The sequence below is a fragment of the Oncorhynchus kisutch genome, linkage group LG7, assembly GCF_002021735.2.
Source record: "Oncorhynchus kisutch isolate 150728-3 linkage group LG7, Okis_V2, whole genome shotgun sequence".
In the NCBI taxonomy this organism is placed as follows: domain Eukaryota; kingdom Metazoa; phylum Chordata; class Actinopteri; order Salmoniformes; family Salmonidae; genus Oncorhynchus; species Oncorhynchus kisutch.
Genome location: NC_034180.2, coordinates 10,099,947 through 10,121,853, shown reverse-complemented (window position 1 = coordinate 10,121,853; position 21,907 = coordinate 10,099,947). Strand labels below are relative to the sequence as shown.

The 21,907-nt window shown below is 44.5% G+C and overlaps 1 protein-coding gene across 1 annotated transcript in view; it reads left to right on the top strand.

Moving 5' to 3' along the window:
* Positions 1 to 21,657, top strand: part of LOC109894779 (neuromedin-K receptor-like) — a 30,710-nt gene extending 9,053 nt beyond the window's left edge. The window contains exons 2-5 of the mRNA XM_020488463.2: positions 9,475 to 9,663; positions 13,843 to 13,993; positions 20,329 to 20,525; positions 20,796 to 21,657. Of these exons, the coding sequence (XP_020344052.1) occupies positions 9,475 to 9,663; positions 13,843 to 13,993; positions 20,329 to 20,525; positions 20,796 to 21,114 (856 nt within the window). The 3' untranslated portion in view covers positions 21,115 to 21,657. The remainder of the gene's footprint in view (positions 1 to 9,474; positions 9,664 to 13,842; positions 13,994 to 20,328; positions 20,526 to 20,795) is intronic.
* The last annotated feature ends 250 nt before the right edge of the window (positions 21,658 to 21,907 follow it).

Sequence of the window (21,907 nt, the reverse complement as noted above, 5' to 3'; positions counted from 1 at the left end):
AAGAAAGCTAAGGTAACTGAGCTAAACGACTACCGCCCCGTAGCACTCACTTCCGTCATCATGAAGTGCTTTGAGACACTAGTCAAGGACCATATCACCTCCACCCTACCTGACACCCTAGACCCACTCCAATTTGCTTACCGCCCAAATAGGTCCACAGACGATGCAATCTCAACCACACTGCACACTGCCCTAACCCATCTGGACAAGAGGAATACCTATGTGAGAATGCTGTTCATCGACTACAGCTCGGCATTCAACACCAGAGTACCCTCCAAGCTCGTCATCAAGCTCGAGACCCTGGGTCTCGACCCCGCCCTGTGCAACTGGGTACTGGACTTCCTGACGGGCCGCCCCCAGGTGGTGAGGGTAGGCAACAACATCTCCACCCCGCTGATCCTCAACACTGGGGCCCCACAAGGGTGCGTTCTGAGCCCTCTCCTGTACTCCCTGTTCACCCACGACTGCGTGGCCATGCACGCCTCCAACTCAATCATCAAGTTTGCGGACGACACAACAGTGGTAGGCTTGATTACCAACAACGACGAGACGGCCTACAGGGAGGAGGTGAGGGCCCTCGGAGTGTGGTGTCAGGAAAATAACCTCACACTCAACGTCAACAAAACTAAGGAGATGATTGTGGACTTCAGGAAACAGCAGAGGGAACACCCCCCTATCCACATCGATGGAACAGTAGTGGAGAGTGTAGTAAGTTTTAAGTTCCTCGGCATACACATCACAGACAAACTGAATTGGTCCACTCACACAGACAGCATCGTGAAGGAGGCGCAGCAGCGCCTCTTCAACCTCAGGAGGCTGAAGAAATTCGGCTTGTCACCAAAAGCACTCACAAACTTCTACAGATGCACAATCGAGAGCATCCTGGCGGGCTGTATCACCGCCTGGTACGGCAACTGCTCCGCCCACAACCGTAAGGCTCTCCAGAGGGTAGTGAGGTCTGCACAACGCATCACCGGGGGCAAACTACCTGCCCTCCAGGACACCTACACCACCCGATGTTACAGGAAGGCCATAAAGATCATCAAGGACAACAACCACCCGAGCCACTGCCTGTTCACCCCGCTATCATCCAGAAGGCGAGGTCAGTACAGGTGCATCAAAGCTGGGACCGAGAGACTGAAAAACAGATTCTATCTCAAGGCCATCAGAATGTTAAACAGCCACCACTAACTGTGACAATACAGAGGCAAGCAACAATGGTTTAATGAATACAGTTTACAGCAGCAACAGGACAGACAGACTGTACTCAGACGGAATCCGACCCAGGGACTAGGGCGCATCTTCCGATGATAGCGTGCTGAGAAATCCAGGGGAGTGTGTCCGGATGGGTAGGAGGGAGCACAGCAGATAATCCACACAAGGGCGGTGAGAGATGAGCACGGACACACGACACAACCTCAGAGAAGTAACAACGATCTGACAACAAGAAACACGGGTTACAGAACATATAAAGGGAAGATAAGTGATTCCAGCTGGCACAGACAATCAGGCCGAGATTGGGAACCACGCCCACACAAACACGGGAGAGAGAGAGAGAGAGAGAGAGAGAGAGAGAGAGAGAGAGAAAGAGAGAGGGAGGCAGTGGATTCATGAACCGTGACAATACCCCCCCCCCCCCCCCCTAGGAACGCCTCTTGGCGTTCCCAGGCGAATTTACCTGTCGATTGAAATCATCGATAAGGGAGTGATCCAGAATGTCCCTAGCAGGTACCCAACTTCTCTCCTCCGGGCCGTAACCCTCCCAGTCCACCAGGTACTGGAATCCGCGTCCCCTCCTTCTAGAGTCCAAAATACGATTGACAGAAAAGGTGGGTTCCCCATCAACAAGTTGTGGCGGCGGGGGAACCGGGACCGGCGGGTTAATGCGTGCCTGAAACACAGGTTTTATTTTAGACACATGAAAGGTAGGATGAATTCTCCTATACGCCGGAGGAAGCTTGAGCCGGACCGCCACCGGACTAATGATCCTGGTGACTTTGAACGGGCCGATAAATTTGGGGGCAAGCTTGTTCGAAACGGATCGGAGTGGAATGTTCTTAGTAGAAAGCCACACTCTTTGGCCAACGACGTATACCGGAGGCTTCGACCGGTGGCGATCGGCCTTAGCCTTGGTGCGCGCCCCCACCCGGAGAAGAGTCTCACGGGCTCTGCTCCATGCGTGACGGCACCTCTGGATGAAAGCGTGAGCGGAGGGAACAGTGACCTCGGACTCCGTACTGGGAAAGATAGGTGGCTGGTAACCTAAACTACACTCAAACGGAGAGAGACCCGTGGCTGCCACTGGCAATGAATTGTGAGCGTACTCAACCATAGAGAGTTGTTGACTCCAGGAAGAGGGATTCTTAGAAACCAAACATTGCAACACTCTCTCCAAATCTTGGTTGGCCCTCTCCGTTTGACCGTTGCTCTGGGGATGAAACCCTGAAGACAGGCTGACACTCGCTCCCAGTAACCTACAAAACTCTTGCCAAAACTTGGACACAAATTGGGGCCCCCTGTCAGAAACTACGTCCATCGGCAGGCCATGTAAGCGAAAGACGTGATCCACGACAGTTACCGCTGTCTCCTTGGCAGATGGTAATTTAGGCAAGGGAATAAAATGAGCCGCCTTCGAGAACCGGTCCACCACGGTCAAAACAACCGTCTTGCCCTGGGAGGGCGGGAGGGCGGTAACAAAATCTAGCGCGATGTGGGACCAGGGTCTCGAAGGGACCGACAGCGGTTGGAGTAACCCATCTGGGGGTCGATTAGAAGTCTTCCCAGTGGCACAAACCGAGCAAGCCAAGACAAAACTGTGAATGTCACGAGCCATCAGTGGCCACCAAAAGCGTTGCTTAACCAAAAAGCTAGTGCGGCTGACTCCTGGATGACACGCTACGTTGGAGCAATGCCCCCACCGAATAACATCGGACTGACACCCCTCCGGCACAAACAACCGATTAGGCGGGCAACCGGGCGGAGGCGTTACCCCTTCTAAGGCCGTTTTGACCCTCGATTCAACCTCCCATGTGAGTGTGGAGACCACTAGGGTCCCGGGTAGGATGCACTCGGGAGTGGATGGGCGTTCGGAATGGTCAAAAATGCGAGAAAGGGAATCGGGTTTGACATTCTTGGAACCTGGGCGATACGAGAGAGAGAAGTCAAAACGTCCGAAAAAGAGTGCCCACCGCGCCTGCCTGGAGTTGAGTCGCTTGGCGGTTCTGATATATTCAAAATTTTTGTGATCGGTCCAAACTATAAAAGGTACCCCCGAACCCTCTAACCAATGGCGCCACTCCTCCAGTGCTAACTTCACTGCCAACAACTCTCTGTTGCCAATGTCGTAGTTGCGTTCCGCAGGTGATAACCGATGGGAAAGGAACGCGCAAGGGTGCATCTTGTCGTCAGAAGAGGAACGTTGGGAAAGTACCGCACCTACCCCCACCTCTGAAGCGTCCACCTCCACCACGAACTGACGAGAGGGATCGGGAGCTATGAGGATGGGAGCCGAAACAAAGCGGCTCTTGAGTTTGGCGAATGCAGCCTCGGCTGTATCGGACCACCTGAACGTCACTCTGGGGGAGGTTAAGGCGGTAAGAGGAGCAACTATTTGGCTAAAGTTGCGAACGAAACGCCGGTAGAAATTGGCGAATCCCAGAAACCTCTGTAGGGCCTTACGGGAATCTGGGCTTGGCCAATCCACCACAGCCTTAACCTTGTCAGGATCCATGCAAATACCTTCAGTCGAGACGATGTAACCTAGGAATGGAACGGATTGTGCATGAAAAATGCATTTCTCCGCCTTGACAAAAAGTCCATTCTCCAACAACCTCTGAAGCACTCGTCTGACGTGCTGAACGTGTTCCTGGAGAGAAGAAGAAAAAATCAGTATGTCATCCAGGTAAACATATATGAACTGATCAATCATATCTCTCAGCACGTCATTGACGAGTGCCTGGAAAACCGCTGGGGAGTTGGATAGCCCAAAAGGCATGACCAAATATTCGAAGTGCCCTCTGGGGGTGTTAAACGCGGTCTTCCATTCGTCCCCCCCCTTATGCGAACCAAATGATATGCATTCCGTAAATCCAACTTAGTGAACACGGATGCTCCCTGTAACCTTTCAAAGGCTGAGAACATCAACGGTAAGGGATAGGTATTCTTCACTGTGATGTTATTCAACCCACGGTAATCAATGCAAGGACGCAGAGAACCGTCCTTCTTCCCCACAAAGAAGAACCCCGCCCCCGCTGGAGAAGAGGAAGGACGAATGAATCCAGATGCCAGAGAATCAGAGATGTATCTCTCCATAGCCTCCCTCTCAGGAACAGAGAGTGAATATAACTTGCCTTTAGGCGGAGACTCACCTGGCAATAATTCTATTGCACAGTCATAGGGACGATGCGGAGGAAGAGAAGCAGCACGGGACTTACTGAACACCCCCTTCAGATCGAGGTATTCAACGGGCACGTTAGACAAATCCACTGCCTCCTCTAGAAACACAGAATCAGACACAGACGAACAAGCAGACACCAAACAGGACTCAAGGCACTTGTTACTCCACATGGATATAGAGTTATGACCCCAGTCAACTCTGGGGTTGTGTTGGGTGAGCCAAGGGTGGCCGAGAACTAATGGTGCAAGGGGTGAGTCCATGAGTAGAAATGATAGTGTCTCAGTGTGATTGCCAGAAGTTATGAGTGTGATAGGTTCAGTGGTGTGAGAAATGTTGGGGAGTTCTTGACCATTGAGAGCGTTGACGGATATCTTGTGCGAGAGTGAGGTGATAGGAATCTGGAGTTTGTGAGCGAGCTTGAAGTCCATGAAATTACCCTCTGCTCCTGAGTCCAGTAAGGCTTGGGTGTCGTGCGTGTGGGTGGCCCATCTTAGTCTTACCGGGAGGAGAGTAGATGATGAGGTCTTCTCTGTGGTGACACCACCCGATAGTAGCCTCATGCTTACTACCGGGCCTGATCTTTTACCGGGCAGGAGTGGATAAAGTGGCCCGCTCTACCACAGTAGAGACAGAGTCCTTGGGATCTCCGCCTCTCCCTCTCTTCCCGGGAGAGGCGAGCTCTCCCCAGCTGCATGGGCTCGTGAGCGGAGGCTGAACTGGCCGTGTTCCCGCCGCTGGCATGCCAGCCCTCCGTGTCGTTATACGGTCTGTTAGGGCATGCTCGGCGGCCAATACGACTCAGACGAGCGTCGACCCTCAAGGCTAGTTCCACTAGTCCATTTAAATTCCTGGGAAGGTACAGAACATAAATCTCCTTCTGGATCCGGTCCTCCAGCCCATGCAGGAACATGTCCCACTGCGCCTCCTCGTTCCACTGACACTCTGCGGCCAGAGTGCGGAATTGGATGGAGTATTCCGATACTGAACGGTCTCCTTGGCGAAGGTCAGCGAGTAGTCTGGCCGCCTCCCTACCCACCATGGCCCGATCGAAGACCCTTCTCATCTCCTCGGAGAGTGTCTGGAAAGAGGTGCAGCATGGGTCCTGGTTCGCCCACACTGCCGTTCCCCAAAGAGCCGCTTTGCCTGATAGCAGTGTGAGTACGAATGCTACCTTAGACTGCTCACGGTTGAAGGTCCGTGGCTGCAACGAGAATTGCATGGAACATCTCGTAAGAAAAGCTCTGCAATAGTCAGGATCACCTGATTAACCCTCTGGTGTCGGTAGCCGTGGCTCTAGCTGGGAATCCGGCTCTGGCGGGGCGGGTTGAACTGCCGGTGTAGGTGGCGCATCGAGACCCCTCAGATGTTGTTATTGTTGGGTCAGCTGGGATACCTGCGTCGCAAGGGCTTGTACTGCCCGACCTGTGCTGGAGATGTTCTCCTCTTGTTGATCCATTCTCGTGATACTGCGGGAAATGAATTCGGTCAGACTCGTTGAACTCGCTGCATCCATGGTCTGGTCAGATCGTTCTGTGACAATACAGAGGCGGATGCAAGATGCAAGCAACGATGGTTTAATGAATACAGTTTACAGCAGCAACAGGACAGACAGACTGTACTCAGACGGAATCCGACCCAGGGACTAGGGCGCATCTTCCGATGATAGCGTGCTGAGAAATCCAGGGGAGTGTGTCCGGATGGGTAGGAGGGAGCACAGCAGATAATCCACACAAGGGCGGTGAGAGATGAGCACGGACACACGACACAACCTCAGAGAAGTAACAACGATCTGACAACAAGAAACACTGGTTACAGAACATATAAAGGGAAGATAAGTGATTCCAGCTGGCACAGACAATCAGGCCGAGATTGGGAACCACGCCCACACAAACACGGGAGAGAGAGAGAGAGAGAGAGAGAGAGAGAGAGAGAGAGAGAGAGAGAGAGAGAGAGAGAGAGAGAGAGAGAAAGAGAGAGAAAGAGAGAGGGAGGCAGTGGATTCATGAACCGTGACACTAACATTGAGTGGCTGCTGCCAACACACTGACTCAACTCCAGCCACTTTAATAATGGGAATTGATGGGAAATGATGTAAAATATATCACTAGCCACTTTAAACAATGCTACCTAATATAATGTTTACATACCCTACATTATTAATCTCATATGTATACGTATATACTGTACTCTATATCATCTACTGCATCCTTATGTAATACATGTATCACTAGCCACTTTAACTATGCCACTTTGTTTACATACTCATCTCATATGTATATACTGTACTCGATACCATCTACTGTATCTTGCCTAAGCTGCTCTGTACCATCACTCATTCATATATCTTTATGTACATATTCTTTATCCCCTTACACTGTGTATAAGACAGTAGTTTTTTTTTTGAATTGTTAGTTAGATTACTTGTTGGATTATTACTGCATTGTCGGAACTAGAAGCACAAGCATTTCGCTACACTCGCATTAACATCTGCTAACCATGTGTATGTGACAAATACAATTTGATTTGATTTGATGATTTGATTTGATTTGTTGTTCTTGAGAACTATGATACAAATCATTGTGTTGGGCGATTTTAATATTCATGTTGTCAAAGAAACAAGGCCATTGAATTGATTAATCTTTTGAGCCCTATGAACTTTATCCAACATGTGACTGGGCCCACCCTTAACTGCGGCCAAACTCTAGGTTACACTGAATGCATTTTTAAGAAACGCTATCTTAGCTCTGAAGTTGCTACAGATTTTATTAAGTGAATGAACAATACACTATAATACAATACACAATACACCTATTCTGCCTTCCTCTTGTGATGATTTAGTCGATTACCTTAATAGCAAATTAAGGGCTACCGTTGATGCCATAGCTCCAGTAAGGTTGAAAAAGGCCACATCCAAATGGAGAGCTCCTTGGATGAGTGAGGAAACAAATAGACTAAAGATAAATTGCAGAAACGCAGAGCGGAAGTGGAGAAAGTCAAAGTTGCAGGTCTATTATGATATTCTGAGAGAGAAACTTGGCCTATATAACAAGGCAATTAGAAACGCTACACAGGCTTATTTCTCTAACTTTATCACTAATAATCAGAATAATTCAATAGTGCTAGTGCTATTCTCGACCATTGATGGCCGGATAAATCCTACCCCCATAAACCTATATGAACTTTCCTCCACATCTAAATGTGATGAGTTTGTGGCATATTTCAGAGATAAGATAATAAACATTAGGCTGGGTATCAGTCAAGCAAGACCTGATGAGAAGTGTGATGGTATGTGCCCTAGCTTACCACGCAAAGGCACTATGGAGTTATTTTATATGGTTAATCACTCCCTATTTCACAGGCACTTTCCCCACTCCACTAACTACTGCCATGGTGAAACCCCTTCTGAAGAAATGTAATCTAGATTCTCTAGATTCTCCAGCTCTTAGCAATTTTTGGCCAATCTCCAACCTTCCAGATTATTTTTTTTTAAACAGCTTCATTATTTTTGAAAAAAATCCAATATTGTTGTCTTGCCCGCTAAAGCACAGGGACAGCCTAAGTTAAAGTGTTAAATGATCTTAGAGCCAACACAGATGCTGAACAGCTCTCTTTCCATGTACACTTTGATTTAAGTGCTGCATGATGTTGTCCTTTTGGACAGACTGCAGAGGTGGGTTGGTCTCTTCCCTCTAGTTCTAAATTGGTTTAGGACCTAGTCGAGAGTCAAATGTCATATCCTATGTGGCGTTCCACAAGGTTCACAAGGTTCGATTTTGGGTTCAGTACTGTTATCAGAACGCACAACATTGATTTTCACAACTACACAAACAATACACAGCTTTACATTTCTGTGTCACCAGAGCATTTTTAGCTCCACAGATAAATTATTAGACTGTATTAGTGATTTAAATACTTGGAAGGCTCACAACTTCCTTCAGCTAAATCAAGACAAGACCGAGGTACTTATAATTGGAGCCAATGCACACAGAATCTATATATATTTAATTAATATTTTAATATTAATATTTTAATTCACTGTCAAATAAGATAAAACACTAGCTAAAAAACATAGGTGTCATTTTAGATTCTGAACTCAATTTTGAATCACACATTAGGAATATGACCAAAATAGCTTTTACCACCTGAGGAACATTACCAAGTTGCGGCCATTTCTATCTCAGGCTGATACAGAGAGACTCATCCATGCTTTTATTACAGCAGGCTTTACTATTATAATGCTCTCCTGTCTGGTCTACCCAAGAAAGCCTTTGGCCAACTGCGAAACATACAGACTGCAGCAACATGGCCAGACAAAGAGCACACATTACACATGTTTTAAAGTCTCTGCGCTGGCTATCTGTGCGTTTAAGAATACATTTTAAGAGTCGATTGGTTTTTAAATCAATCCACAATTGTGCACCACAATACATGTCAGACATGCTTTTGAGTTATGTACCCAGGAGGTCCCTCAGGTCCTCTGGCGCTGGCCTTTTAACTATCCCAAAGCCTAGGACCAAGAGGCATGGAGAGGCAGCCTTTAGTTACTACTACCCCAGCCTCTGGAAATGTCTGCCAGACAACCTGAGAGGAGCCGAAACTGTGGACATATTTAAAATATATCTTACAACACACCTTTTTTAGTTTTGCTTTTCCTTAAGGGCGGCAGGGTAGCCTAGTGGTAAGAGCATTGGACAAGCAACCGGAATGTTGCAAGTTCAAACCCCTGAGCTGACAAGTTACAAATCTGTCATTCTGCTCCTGAACAGGCAGTTAACCCACTGTCCCTAGGCTGTCATTGAAAATAAGAATTTGTTCTTTGACTGACTTGCCTAGAGGTAAAGGTAAAAATAAAGGTTAAAGGTAAAAATAAAAAAAAAGTGATTTTTTAGACTTTCAGTTTTAATTGTTGTTCTTTAGTTTTTTATACTCTTATGTTTGTTTGTGTAGTAAATATTTCTGTTTCTACTTATTGTTTTTTTATTTATGTTTTTTTTCCTGTGAAGCACATTGCGTCACATTCATGTCTGAAATGTGCTATTAAATAAAGATTGATTTCATTTGATTTGACATCCCTGCAGGTACATGGCCATCATCCACCCGCTGAAACCACGGCTGTCAGCCACAGCTACCAAGGTGGTGATTGTGTGTATCTGGGCGCTGGCCGTGGTGCTGGCCTTCCCCCTCTGCTTCAACTCCACCATCCGTATCCTTCCCCGCCGGACCATATGCTACGTGGCCTGGCCCCGGCCCTCGGATGACTCCTTCATGTGAGTGAGACACTCCGGGTGCATCTCAATAGTCTAAAGTGGCTACCTTGACTCACCTCCTCTTGTTCATCTTCACTGATCTGAAAACAGTTTTGGGTTGATTGGTAATGAAACGTATAAGGTGTTCACCTTGCTGCTGGTGGTTTGGGTGTGGGCTACCGTGGTGGTGTATCAAATAGAACACTGGGAGTTGGAGATACACTTCAAAAGGGCTAATTCCCCGTTTATTAATAGATTAAAGAATGTTGCTAGGATAAGTATGCTTCTCTCTAGGAATCAACAATAGAATCACCTTACATATCAATGTAAGGCAGGGCTCTTTCCCTAATTCCTGGAGAGCTACCGTCCCGTAGATTTTCGCTCTAAACCTAATCTAGCGCATCTGATTTGAATAATTAGCTGGTTGATAAAATGAATCAGGTTAGTTACAACTAGCTCTCCAGGAACAGCATTGTAAGGCAATTAACGTGGCCAATTATGCAGGCACTAGTCAAACGCAAATACATCCAAATATACTCAAAACTCAATAGTAACTACAATATGAAAAATGATCTAAGTAACATAATCAATATCTACACAAAACAAACCTACAAATAATACTATGAATAATGGCACATAGAAAAACACATAAAATGGGCTCAAATCAAAGCTACGCTATTGTTAAGAGTCTAGGTGATGCAGGTAAGGCGGAGTCAGGCGCAGGACACAGAGATGAGTAAATACAGTAACTTTACTCATAACAAATTCGAAGAAGGTGACAAAATACCAGTTCACATATACGAGACAACGTAATATGAACAAACACTCACAAAATAAAAAAATAAATAGGGAACAATAATTATGGAATGGAAACCAGGTGTGTACAATGCAGACAAAACAAATGGAAAATGAAACGTGGATCGGTGGTGACTAGAAAACCGGTGACGTCGAACACCGCCCGAACAAGGAAAGGGACCAACTTCGGCAGAAGTCGTGACAACTATAAAGGAGCACAAACCTTTACTGAGCAAAAATATAAACGCAACATGTAAACTGTTTGTCCAATGTTTCATGAGCTGAAATAAAAGTTCCCAGAAATGTTCCATATGCACAAAACGCTTATTTATATAAAAAAATAAGAATCAATAAGAAATAAGAATTTGTCACATCAAATACAACAGGGAAACGCTTACTTACAAGCCCTTAACCTGCAATTCATAGCTTCTGGTTGGGGTATGTATGTTCGGTCACTGTGGGAACTACGTCCTCCATGCACTTATTGATAAAGCCAGTGACTGATATCGTGTACTCCTCAATGTGGAATAATCCTGGAACATATTCCAAAACAGTCCTGTAGTTTAGCATCTGCTTCATCTGACCACATTTGTATAAACGCGAGTCACTGGTGATTCCTGCTTCAATTTTTGCTTGTAAGCAGGAGGATAGATTTATGGTCAGATTTTCCAAATGAAGTGTGAGGGAGAGCTTTGTACGCGTCTCGGTGTGTGGAGTAAATGTGGTCTAAAAATGTTTTCCCTCTGGTTGCACATTTAACATTCTGATCGAAATGAGGTAAAACTGATTTAAGTTTCCTTGCATTAAAGTCCCTGGTCAAGCGCCGCCTCTGGATGATCGTTTTCTTGTTTGCTTATAGCGGTATACAGCTCACTGAGTGTGGTTTTAGTGCCAGCATTGGTCTGTGGTGGTATGTAGACGGCTACGAAAAATACAGATGAAAACTCTCTAGGTAGATAGAGTATCTCATGATAAGCTGTAGACCACACGAACTCAGGCAAGCAAAACCTAGACATCCTTAGATATCGTGCGCCAGCTGTTGTTTACATATATGCATAGGCCCCCGCCCCGTGTCTTACCAGAGGCTGCTGTTCTATCCTGCCAATAGAGTGTATAACCCGCCAGCTGTATGTTCTTAATGTCATCGTTCAGCCACGCCTCAGTGAAACATAAGATATTATAGTTTTAATGTCCCGTTGGTAGGATTTACGTGCTTTCAGTTCGTCCCATTGTTTTTCCAGCGATTGAATGTTAGCTAGCAAGACGGAAGGCAAGGGAAGATTAGCCACTCGTCACCTGATCCTCACAAGGCACCCTGATCTTTGTCCGCGAAATCTCAGTTTCCTTCTCCAGCGATTGACGGGGATTTGGGCCTGGTTGGGTGTGTGTAGTATATCCCTCCCATCTGACTCATTGAAGAAAAACTGTAAATCTAATCTGAGGTGAGTAATCGCAGTTCTGATGTGCAGAAGCTCTTTTCGGTCATATGAGATGGTAGCAGCAACATTATGTACAAAACAAGTTACGAACAACGCGAAAAAACAAACAAAATAGCATGGTTGGTTAAGAGCCGATAATTTGGCCGCCATCCCATCCGGCAGGCTCCGGCACCATCCCTGTTTGTCACAACTTCTACTTTGCCAAGATAATCCATCCACCTGACAGGCGTGGCATTTCAATAAGCTGATTAAATAGCATGATCATTACACAGGTGCACCTTGTGCTGAGGACAATAAAATGCCACTCTAAAATGTGCAGTTTTGTCACACAGCACAATGCCACAGATGTGTCAAGTTTTGAGAGAGTCGATAATTGGCATGCTGACTGCAGGAATGTCCACCAGAGCTGTTGCCAGATAATTAAATGTTAATTTCTCTACCATAAGCCACCTCCCAACATAATTTTAGAGAATTTGGCAGTATGTATGCCCAACGTCGTTTTAGAGAATTTGGCAGTACATCCAACCGGCCTCAGAACCGCAGACCATGTGCAACCACGCCAGCCCAGGACCTGCACATCCGTCTTCTTCACCTGTGGGATCATCTGAGACCGGCCACATGGACAGCTAATGAAACGGAAGAAGTTCTGCATAAACTGTCAGAAACCGTCTCAGGGAAGCTCATCTGCGTGCTCGTCATCCTCACCAGGGTCTTGACCTGACTGTGGCGTCCTAACCGACTTCAGTGGGCAAATGCTCACCTTCGATGGCCACTGGCACGCTGGAGAAGTGTTCTCTTCGCGCATGAATCCGGTTTCAACTGCAGATGGAAGACAGAGTGTATGGCATCGTGTGGGGGAGCAGTTTGCTGATGTCAATGTTGTGAACAGAGTGCCCCATGGTGGCGGTTGGGTTATAGTATGGGCAGGCATAAGCTACGAACAAAACACAATTTCGCAATTTCAATGCACAGAGATACCAAGACGAGATCCTGAGGCCCATTGTCGAGCCATTCATCCGCTGCCATCACCTCATGATTCAGCAGGATCTGTAAACAATTCCTGGAAGCTGAACATTTCCCAGTTCTTCCATGGCCTGCATACTCACCAGACATGTCACCCATTGAGCGTTTGGGATGCTCTAGATTGACATGTACGAGCGTGTCCCAGTTCCCACCAATATCTAGCAATTTCGCAAAGCCATTGAAGAGGAGCGGAAAAACATTCCATAGGTCACAATCAACAGCCTGACCAACTCTATGCGAAAGACATGTGTCGCGCTGCATGAGGCAAATGGTGGTCACACCAGATATTGATTGGTTTTCTGATCCACGCCCCTAATGTTTTTTAAAGATACATGTATCTGTGGCCACCAACAGATGCATATCTGTATTACCAGTCATGTGCAATCCATAGATTAGGGCCTAATTATTTTTTTTAAATTGAATGATTTCCCTGTATGATCTGTAACTCAGTAAAATCTTTTAAATTGTTGCATGTTGAGTATATAATTTTTGTTCAGTGTACTTTGAATAAACACATCCTTGAATAATTGTTTGTATCAACAAAAACTGGAATTAACTGAAGGTTTGCTCAAAGTTCAAAGGTTGCCACATTGATTGCATACAGGTGAGTTAAGTTAAGGTGGTGAGTGTCCTGCTTCTGGAGGAAGAACTGGGTGGCGATTGGGTAATTGGAAAGTCAGTCCGTATGAGTATGGGAATTTACTACACACAGGATAATGAGATTAGTTAGATAGATTGATCTCGATCTATCTATTTATCAGGTGTCTGCTCTCCTGTCACAACCAGTGCAGACTAGTTAAGGAGGAGAGCAAACTAGACTAATGAATGTGAATGTGAAATAGATTAACTATAATTTGCTAAATTACCATGTTTTCCATTACATTCACAGGAATGCTCTGCTTTTCCTTCCTCTTACAGCTATCTATTCTTCTCTGGCATACAGGTATCATATCATTGTGACGGTGCTGGTGTATGTGCTGCCCCTAGTGGTGATGGGTATCACCTACACCATTGTGGGGGTGACACTGTGGGGAGGAGAGATCCCAGGGGAAGCATCAGACAACTACCACAGCCAGCTCACAGCCAAGAGGAAGGTAACGCAAAAGTACAACTCCATTATACACATAAGGTCAATTGGTAAAGCATGTGTATTCCATTTGTAAACCAACGAGTCAACCATTAATTGAATTCAGTAGATTCAGCCATTCACTTTAACTGGCACAATCCCACTGGATTTGGCTACCCATCAGGTAATCCAACGTTATGCAGGGAAACAACAGAGATTCCTCTCCTCTTTAGAGATGAAAATGCATTATATTAACTGGACACAGTCTATTAACTGGACACAGTATATCTCTTCATTCATCTTTGCTTGGAGTCCAGGCACCGTATGTCTTAAACGTCTCAGAGTTGGAGTGCTGATCTAGGGTCAGGTTCCCCCTGTCCATGTTACCTCATTCATTGTGATCTAAAAAGCTAAACTGGTCATAAATCAGCACTTCTATTCTGAAATGCTTTATACATACGGACCCTGGTCCCCACAGTTATCCATAAGGATTCAGGTCATTTGAACCCGTATGACTAAGATCTATTAGGCCAGATGTGGGTTTAACATTACAGGAGCACAGATTATAGAAAGGCAGTGGCCAATATGACACGTCTACTAGATAGGGGAATTATTGGGATATGGGATTATTCAAGGACACCCTGTGAGGAAACCCAGTCTATATTTCAGGGTTGTTATTGTTTTATTCATGAGGATTCCACTCAGATTACGGGGGGATCAGCACACCTAGTTCTTTGTTTTGGACAGATGGCTGAGGCCATGAAACCATAATAATTTACAGTTTCAACCAGGGATGTACCCCTGTGATCCTGCCTGACATTTGATCTGGGCACCAGCACATGTTTGGTGTTGTTACTTGCTCTTATTTCAGAACTGGTTTGTTTTATAGTTTTTGTTGTTGTTGTTCTTGATGTTTTTTTGTGTGAAATGCATCTCACATAAACTTGATTTCATTTGATTTAGTTTGAGCAACGCAGTGGATGGAGGGTTAGTTAACCTCGCACTTATACACCGTTCCAATTACTCAGTGGGTTTGAATGGGCCATAAATACAGACTAGAAGTCATTTAGGATAAAAGCGCCTGCTAAATGTCTGGATCATTTTCATAAGCCTGTTGCTGGATTTGCCATTAACGTCCCTGCCAAACCCTTTTAACCTTAGCTAGAAGAGGGCTGAGAGAGGTTCATTAGGCTGCATGTCACCCATTGTCAAACCGCCAGGTCCTACTCGGCGGTTAGTTTAAAAGTAGTTGTTCATGAGGTCAGCGATCTGTTCCCACCAAGCTCAATTTACCCATGCTGTGACGGCTTCGGGCAGACCACCAGTGCTCTCACATCAAATACCTGCTGACCTGCTGTGTCATGCGTCATGGATACCCTTTCTCCTGCTTTATGTAGCTCCGGAGAGAATTCTACCAGATACCGTTTGCTCGTCATTAGACCCAGAGTCCCAGACACACCGTACATACAAAGAGATGCCACCGCTTCATAAGCTTTATGCCACATTATTAACCATCCAGAAGAAAATGCAGGTAGAGCTAGTTGATCCTTCATTATAAGATCCTAATTGTTATTGTTCATAAACAAGGTAACTGACAGCTTGATTGATCACTTGATTATCCTTTTCATGTTGGAAGTTAATGAATAAAGTTTGACCCGCGTTTCAATGTGATCCGTTGTCAAAGCTGTGAAACCACTTTAGAAAAGCTAAAGAATGTAAATGCTGATTTCGTATCCGAAGAGTGCTATTGGAATGTTTTCATACATGAAAACATGAACTATGAACCCCTCTAAAGAGCACCTTCTAATTCATTCATTTAGCCTAACTTGTTTAACCCAAGCAGCTGTCGTAAAATGTTTTTTGTTGTTGTTGCCTTTTATGGAGTTGTGTTCGTGTGTGCCCCAACAGACTGCAATCACGACAAAATCATTCATCGTCAGATGCCGTTGTTGTTGTTCTCTGTATGACTATCCTTAGTCTGTGATGAAGGGCTTAATACCAGCTGTGAGTCTTCTCCACCAAAGTGAGATTGACTTCAGAGCTCCTACATCAAGGGTAATTCAATTCCGACATTATGGGGCTGAAGTACTGCTGTATTTGTATTCATTTTCTACTTGGGAGTTAAAAGGATGGTCCAGCCAAACAACAAAGTGACATATTAGTTTCCTTACCCTGTAAGCAGCCTATGTACAAGGTAAAAAGAGCAATCCTGGTTTTGTTTGTATGGCCACCATCTTCAAATGCTAACTTATTTTGCATTCTTGGCCCAAAACCAATGCAAGTAAATATCCCTGATGTTAGCATTTTTCGTGTATCATATGTTAAACATGACCAAGCCCAGAGACATACTGTAGTTAAATTTAAGTCTTTAGGATGTCTATATCTGTTGGATGTCATATCGGTATATAAACACTTTTCCACCAGTTAGTGCTTTGCATTCAACTACTACTGTTTCCCAGACCCCAATTAAGTCTAGTGCTGGTTTTAAAGGCATGCTCAATGGTGAATCTCAAAGGTTTAGCGAATGTAGGTTAAATCTAAAGAGCAAAGTGACAGAATAGAATCTATGTGAAAGGCTTTGGGGAGATTCTCAGACTGTTTGACTGACAGACTAACCATTCATTGGAGATCACAATCACTATTTCTCTGTGGCTTTAGCGCTAATATATGCATATTGGAGCGGCAGGGTAGCCTAGTGGTTAGAGCATTGGACTAGTAACCGAAAGGTTGCAAGTTCAAATCCCCGAGCTGACAAGGTCTGTCATTCTGCCCTTGAACAGGCAGTTAACCCACTGTTCCTAGGCTGTCATTGAAAATAAAAATGTGTTCTTTAACTGACTTACCTAGTAAAATAAAGGTAAAATAAAAAATATATATTATTACTATATTTGGATAGAAAACACTGTGACCTTTCTAAAACTGTTTGAATGATGTCTGTGAGTATAACAGAACTCATATGGCAGGCAAAAACCTGAGACAAAATCCAACCAGGAAGTGGGAAATCTGAGGTTGGTTGATTTTCAATTCAGCCCCTATTGAAGACACAGTGTGATATTGGTTCTCTTGCACTTCCTAAGGCTTCCAATAGATGTCAACCGTCTTTAGAAAAACTTGTTTGAGGCTTCTACTGTGAAGTGGGGCCGAATGAGAGGGGAATGAGTCAGAGGTCTGCCAGCAGTCATGAGCTGGTCACGCGCATTCACATGAGAGGTAGCTCCCGTTCCATTTGCTTTTCTGAAGACAAAAGAATTCTCTGGTTGGAATATTATTGAAGGTTTATGTTAAAAACATCCTAAAGATTGATTCTATACATCGTTTGACATGTTTCTACGGACTGTAACGGAACCTTTTGACATTTCGTCTGCAACTAGTGAATGCGCTTTGTGAGTTTTGATTTGTTTACCAAGCGCGCTAACATAAGTAGCTATTTGGACATAAATGATGAACATTATCGAACAAATCAAACATTTATTGCGGAACTGGGATTCCTGGGAGTGTATTCTGATGAAGATCATCAAAGGTAAGTGAATATTTATAATGTTATTGCTGACTTCTGTTGACTGCACAATATGGCGGATATCTTTTTGGCTTGTTGGTTCTCTGAGCGCAGATTATTGCATGGTTTGCTTTTTCCGTAAAGCTTTTTTGAAATCTGACACAGCGGTTGCATTAAGGAGAAGTTTGTCTATATTTCCATGGATAACACTTGTATTTTCATCAACATTTATAATGAGTATTTCTGTAAATTGATGTGGCTCTCTGCAAAATCACCAGATGTTTTTGGAACTACTGAACATAAGGTGCCAATGTATACTGAGATTTTTTTATATAATTATGAACTTTATCGAACAAAACGTAATGTGTAACATGAAGTCCTATGAGTGTCATCTGATGAAGATCATCAAAGGTTAGTGATTAATTCTATCTCTATTTCTGATTTTTGTGACTCCACTCTTTGGCTGGAAAAATGGCTGTGTTTTTCTGTGATATTGCTCTGACCTAACATAATCGTTAGTGGTGCTTTCGCTGTATAGCCTATTTGAAATCGGACAATGTGGTGGGATTAACAACAAGATTACCTTTAAAATGGTATAAGATACCTGTATGTCTGAGGAATTTTAATTATGAGATTTCTGTTGTTTTGAATTTGGCGCCATGCACTTTCACTAGCTGTTGTCATATCGATCCCGTTAACGGGATCTCAGCCCTAAGAAGATTTAACAGCTTGGAAAATTATTGATAATTATGTCATGGCATTTGAAGCTTCTGATAGGCTAATTGACATAATTTGAGTCAATTGGAGGTGTACCTGTGGATGTATTTCAAGGCCTACCTTCAAACTCAGTGCCTCTTTGCTTGACATCATGGGAAAATCAAAGGAAATCAGCCAAGATCTCAGAACAAAAAATTGTAGACCTCCACAAGTCTGGTTCATCCTTGGGAGCAATTTCCAAATGCCTGAAGGTACCACGTTCATCTGTACAAACAATAGTTTGCAAGTATAAACACCATGGGACCACACAGCCGTCATTCCGCTCAGGAAGGAGACACGTTCTGTCTCCTAGAGATTAACGTACTATGGTGCGAAAAGTGCAAATCAATCCCAGAACAACATCAAAGGACCTTCTGAAGGTGCTGAAGGAAACTGGTACAAAAGTACCTATAGCCACAGTTAAACAAGTCCTATATCGACATAACCTGAAAAGCCGCTCAACAAGGAAGAAGCCACTGCTCCAAAATCGATCATACATTTTAGAGAAATGTCTTCTGGTCTGATGAAGCAAAAATAGAACTGTTTGGCCATAATGACCATCGTTATGTTTGGAGGAAAAAGTGGGAGGCTTGCAAGCTGACGAACACCATCCCAACCGTGAATCACGAGGGTGGCAGCATCATGTTGTAGGGGTGCTTTGCTACAGGAGGGACTGGTGCACTTCACAAAATAGGTGGCATCATGAGGGAAGGAAAATGATGTGGATATATTGAAGCAACTTCTCAAGACATCAGTTAAAGCTTGGTCGCAAATGGGTCTTCCAAATGGACAATGATCCCAAGCATACTTCCAAAGTTGTGGCAAATGGCTAAAGGACAACCAAGTCAAGGTATTGGAGTGGCCATCACAAAGCCCTGACCTCAATCCTATATAAAATTTGTGGGCAGAACTGAAAAAGTGTGTGCGAGCAACGAGGCCTACAAACCTGACTCACTTACACCAGCTCTGTCAGGAGGGATGTGCCAAAATTCACCAAACTTATTGTGGGAAGCTTGTGGAAGGCTACCCGAAACCTTTAACCCAAGTTAAACAATTTAAAGGCAATGCTACCAAATACTATTTGAGTGTATGTAAACTTCTGACCCATTGGGAATGTGATAAAAGAAGTAAAAGCTGAAATAAATCACTCTGTGCACTATTATTCTGACATTTCACATTCTTAGAATAAAGTGGTGATCCTAACGGACCTAAAACAGGGCATTTTTACTAGGATTAAATGTCAGGAATTGTGAATAACTGTGTTTAAATGTAGTTGGCTAAGGTGTATGTAAACTTCCGACTTCAACTGTACATGGACAGAAATCTTCGTCACTGACAAGATGGACAAAGAGCAGTTTGCATGGTTCAGGCGTGTCTGAGCTTTGATATTCGGTGTAAAGAAACAAAAGTCAAATTCTATTAGATGAAATTTGTCAGAACTCCTCCATACAAGGCAACAAAGTGCTAACGTTTTGCGAATGCAGATCTGATTTCAAGTTTAGTAATGCTCTCGGAGGATTTTAATTGATACAATCAGTTCAAGAATTTCACAGGATCTTCGAAGTGAGCTGCTTCCTTTGTGATGGCTCTAGATTGTCAGGTTATAGAATGCACCTAATTCTATTGTGGCTCTACCATCGCCAATGTATGGACCCTTGGACCACCAATGGTTGTCCTGACCATTTATGTGCAAATGAAGCAATTATATTTTGTGGTTGTGTGAATGGCTCTTTTGAAAGGGGTTGTCGTGATGAAAAAAGTATATCCTAAATTGCTGTGGCTTCCAGGACGGAATGAAAATGCCAACCTGATGATGAATCAATCATGGTGCCCACGCTTGTGAGAATATATTGAGCATCACACATTCTGTCCATCTCAGAATCAGGCTCTCTGTGAAACCTGGCATGAGGTTGCCGACCAGCTGTTGATTTTTGATCGAGTCTCAAAGCTACACAGAATAAAGACAATATACTTTATTTTTCCTCTCTCTCTCTCTCTCTCTCTCTCTCTTCTTATTCTCTACTCTCTCTTTCTCCACCTCCCTGTCTCCCCCTCCTTCCCTGTCTCTCTATTCCTCCAATCCTCCTACTATCCCCATTGCTAACTTCCAGGTGGTGAAAATGATGATCATTGTGGTGGTGACTTTCACCCTCTGCTGGCTGCCGTACCACGTCTACTTCATCGCGACGGGCCTCAACAAGGCTCTGATAAGGTGGAAGTCCATCCAGCAGGTCTACCTGTCAGTGCTGTGGCTGGCCATGAGCTCCACCATGTACAACCCCATCATCTACTGCTGCCTCAACAGCAGGTAGGATCTAGCACCTGAGTGCTGTTCAGTAGGCACTAAAACATACGATGAAGTTAAGCCTTACCCATAACTCATTTAGATTTTCAGTTTAAAAATGTTTTCTTCTTTGTGCCTACTGAACACAACCTAGGCAACCACTGGCTAGATAAATAAGACCAGATGAGAACTACCAGTGTACCTTCTTTATTCATTAGCCACCCCTCAAATGTGAAATATCTGACCATGCATTCATTGTATATCTGTCTGGTTTGGGTTGTGGTTTGGATAAAGGTTCCGGGCGGGCTTCAAGCGGGTGTTCTATTGGTGCCCATTCGTCCGGGTATCCAGCTATGACGAGCTGGAGCTGCGCAACAACACCACCCGCCACCAATCCGGTCACCAGGGCAGTATGTGCACCCTCTCCCGCGTGAACACCAGGACCAACATTCCCAACCATCGCCACCACAGCTTCAAAAAGGCCGTCTCCAGCAGCCATGGCAATGCCAATGTTAACGGAGATAATAATGGTAACCATGGCAACCAACCGGCGGTAGCCAAGTCCAACCTTTGCAGTGACCCCGATGATGTGGCCGACGATCAGTTCTCGTGAGATGTTGATGACGACCACAACCAACTTCTAGAATGTTCACGTGTGGTTTGGAAAGTCGTTGTCAACGTTTCGCAATCTGAACTGTCCCTCAAACATTCCAAGCAAGCCTTTACATATTTTTTTATTTTTACCAAACACAAGTATTTCTCTCTGAGTTTGCTGCAAACGCAGTTGTTCTTTGATGCAGTGAGATTCATTCAACATTTTTTCCCCGATTTGCTTAGCTTTCAAAAGCATTTATTCCTGCCTTTTCTCATTTCCACACCCCCATCTCACGACACTGACTGGACATCTGGTAGGCTGCTGTCTCAACAGGCAGATTCGTGGGCAGATTTGTGACATCTGGACTAAGCAATGAAGGCAGAGCTTACCAGTAGTTACCAGTGTGTGTGTTTGTGCGCACATCTATTACTCACTGGCTATTGCCTCAGGCAGTCTCCCACTGAAAGATTGTTAGGAGGGGTTGGTGATTTGGCATATATACCACTGTTCAAACGTTTGGGGTCACGTAGAAAATGTCCTTGTTTTTGAAAGAAAATTTTTAAAAATTGGTTCATTAAAATAACATCAAATTGATCAGAAATACAGTGTAGACATTGTTAATGTTGTAAATGACTATTGTAGCTGGAAATGGCAGATTTTTGTATGGAATATCTACATAGGCGTACAGAGGCCCATTATCAGCAACCATCACACGCCCTGACCTTAGTTATCTTTGTCTTCTTTATTATTTTGGTTAGGTCAGGGTGTGACGAGGGTGCTTTGTGTAGTTTTTGTTTTGTCTAGGGGTTGT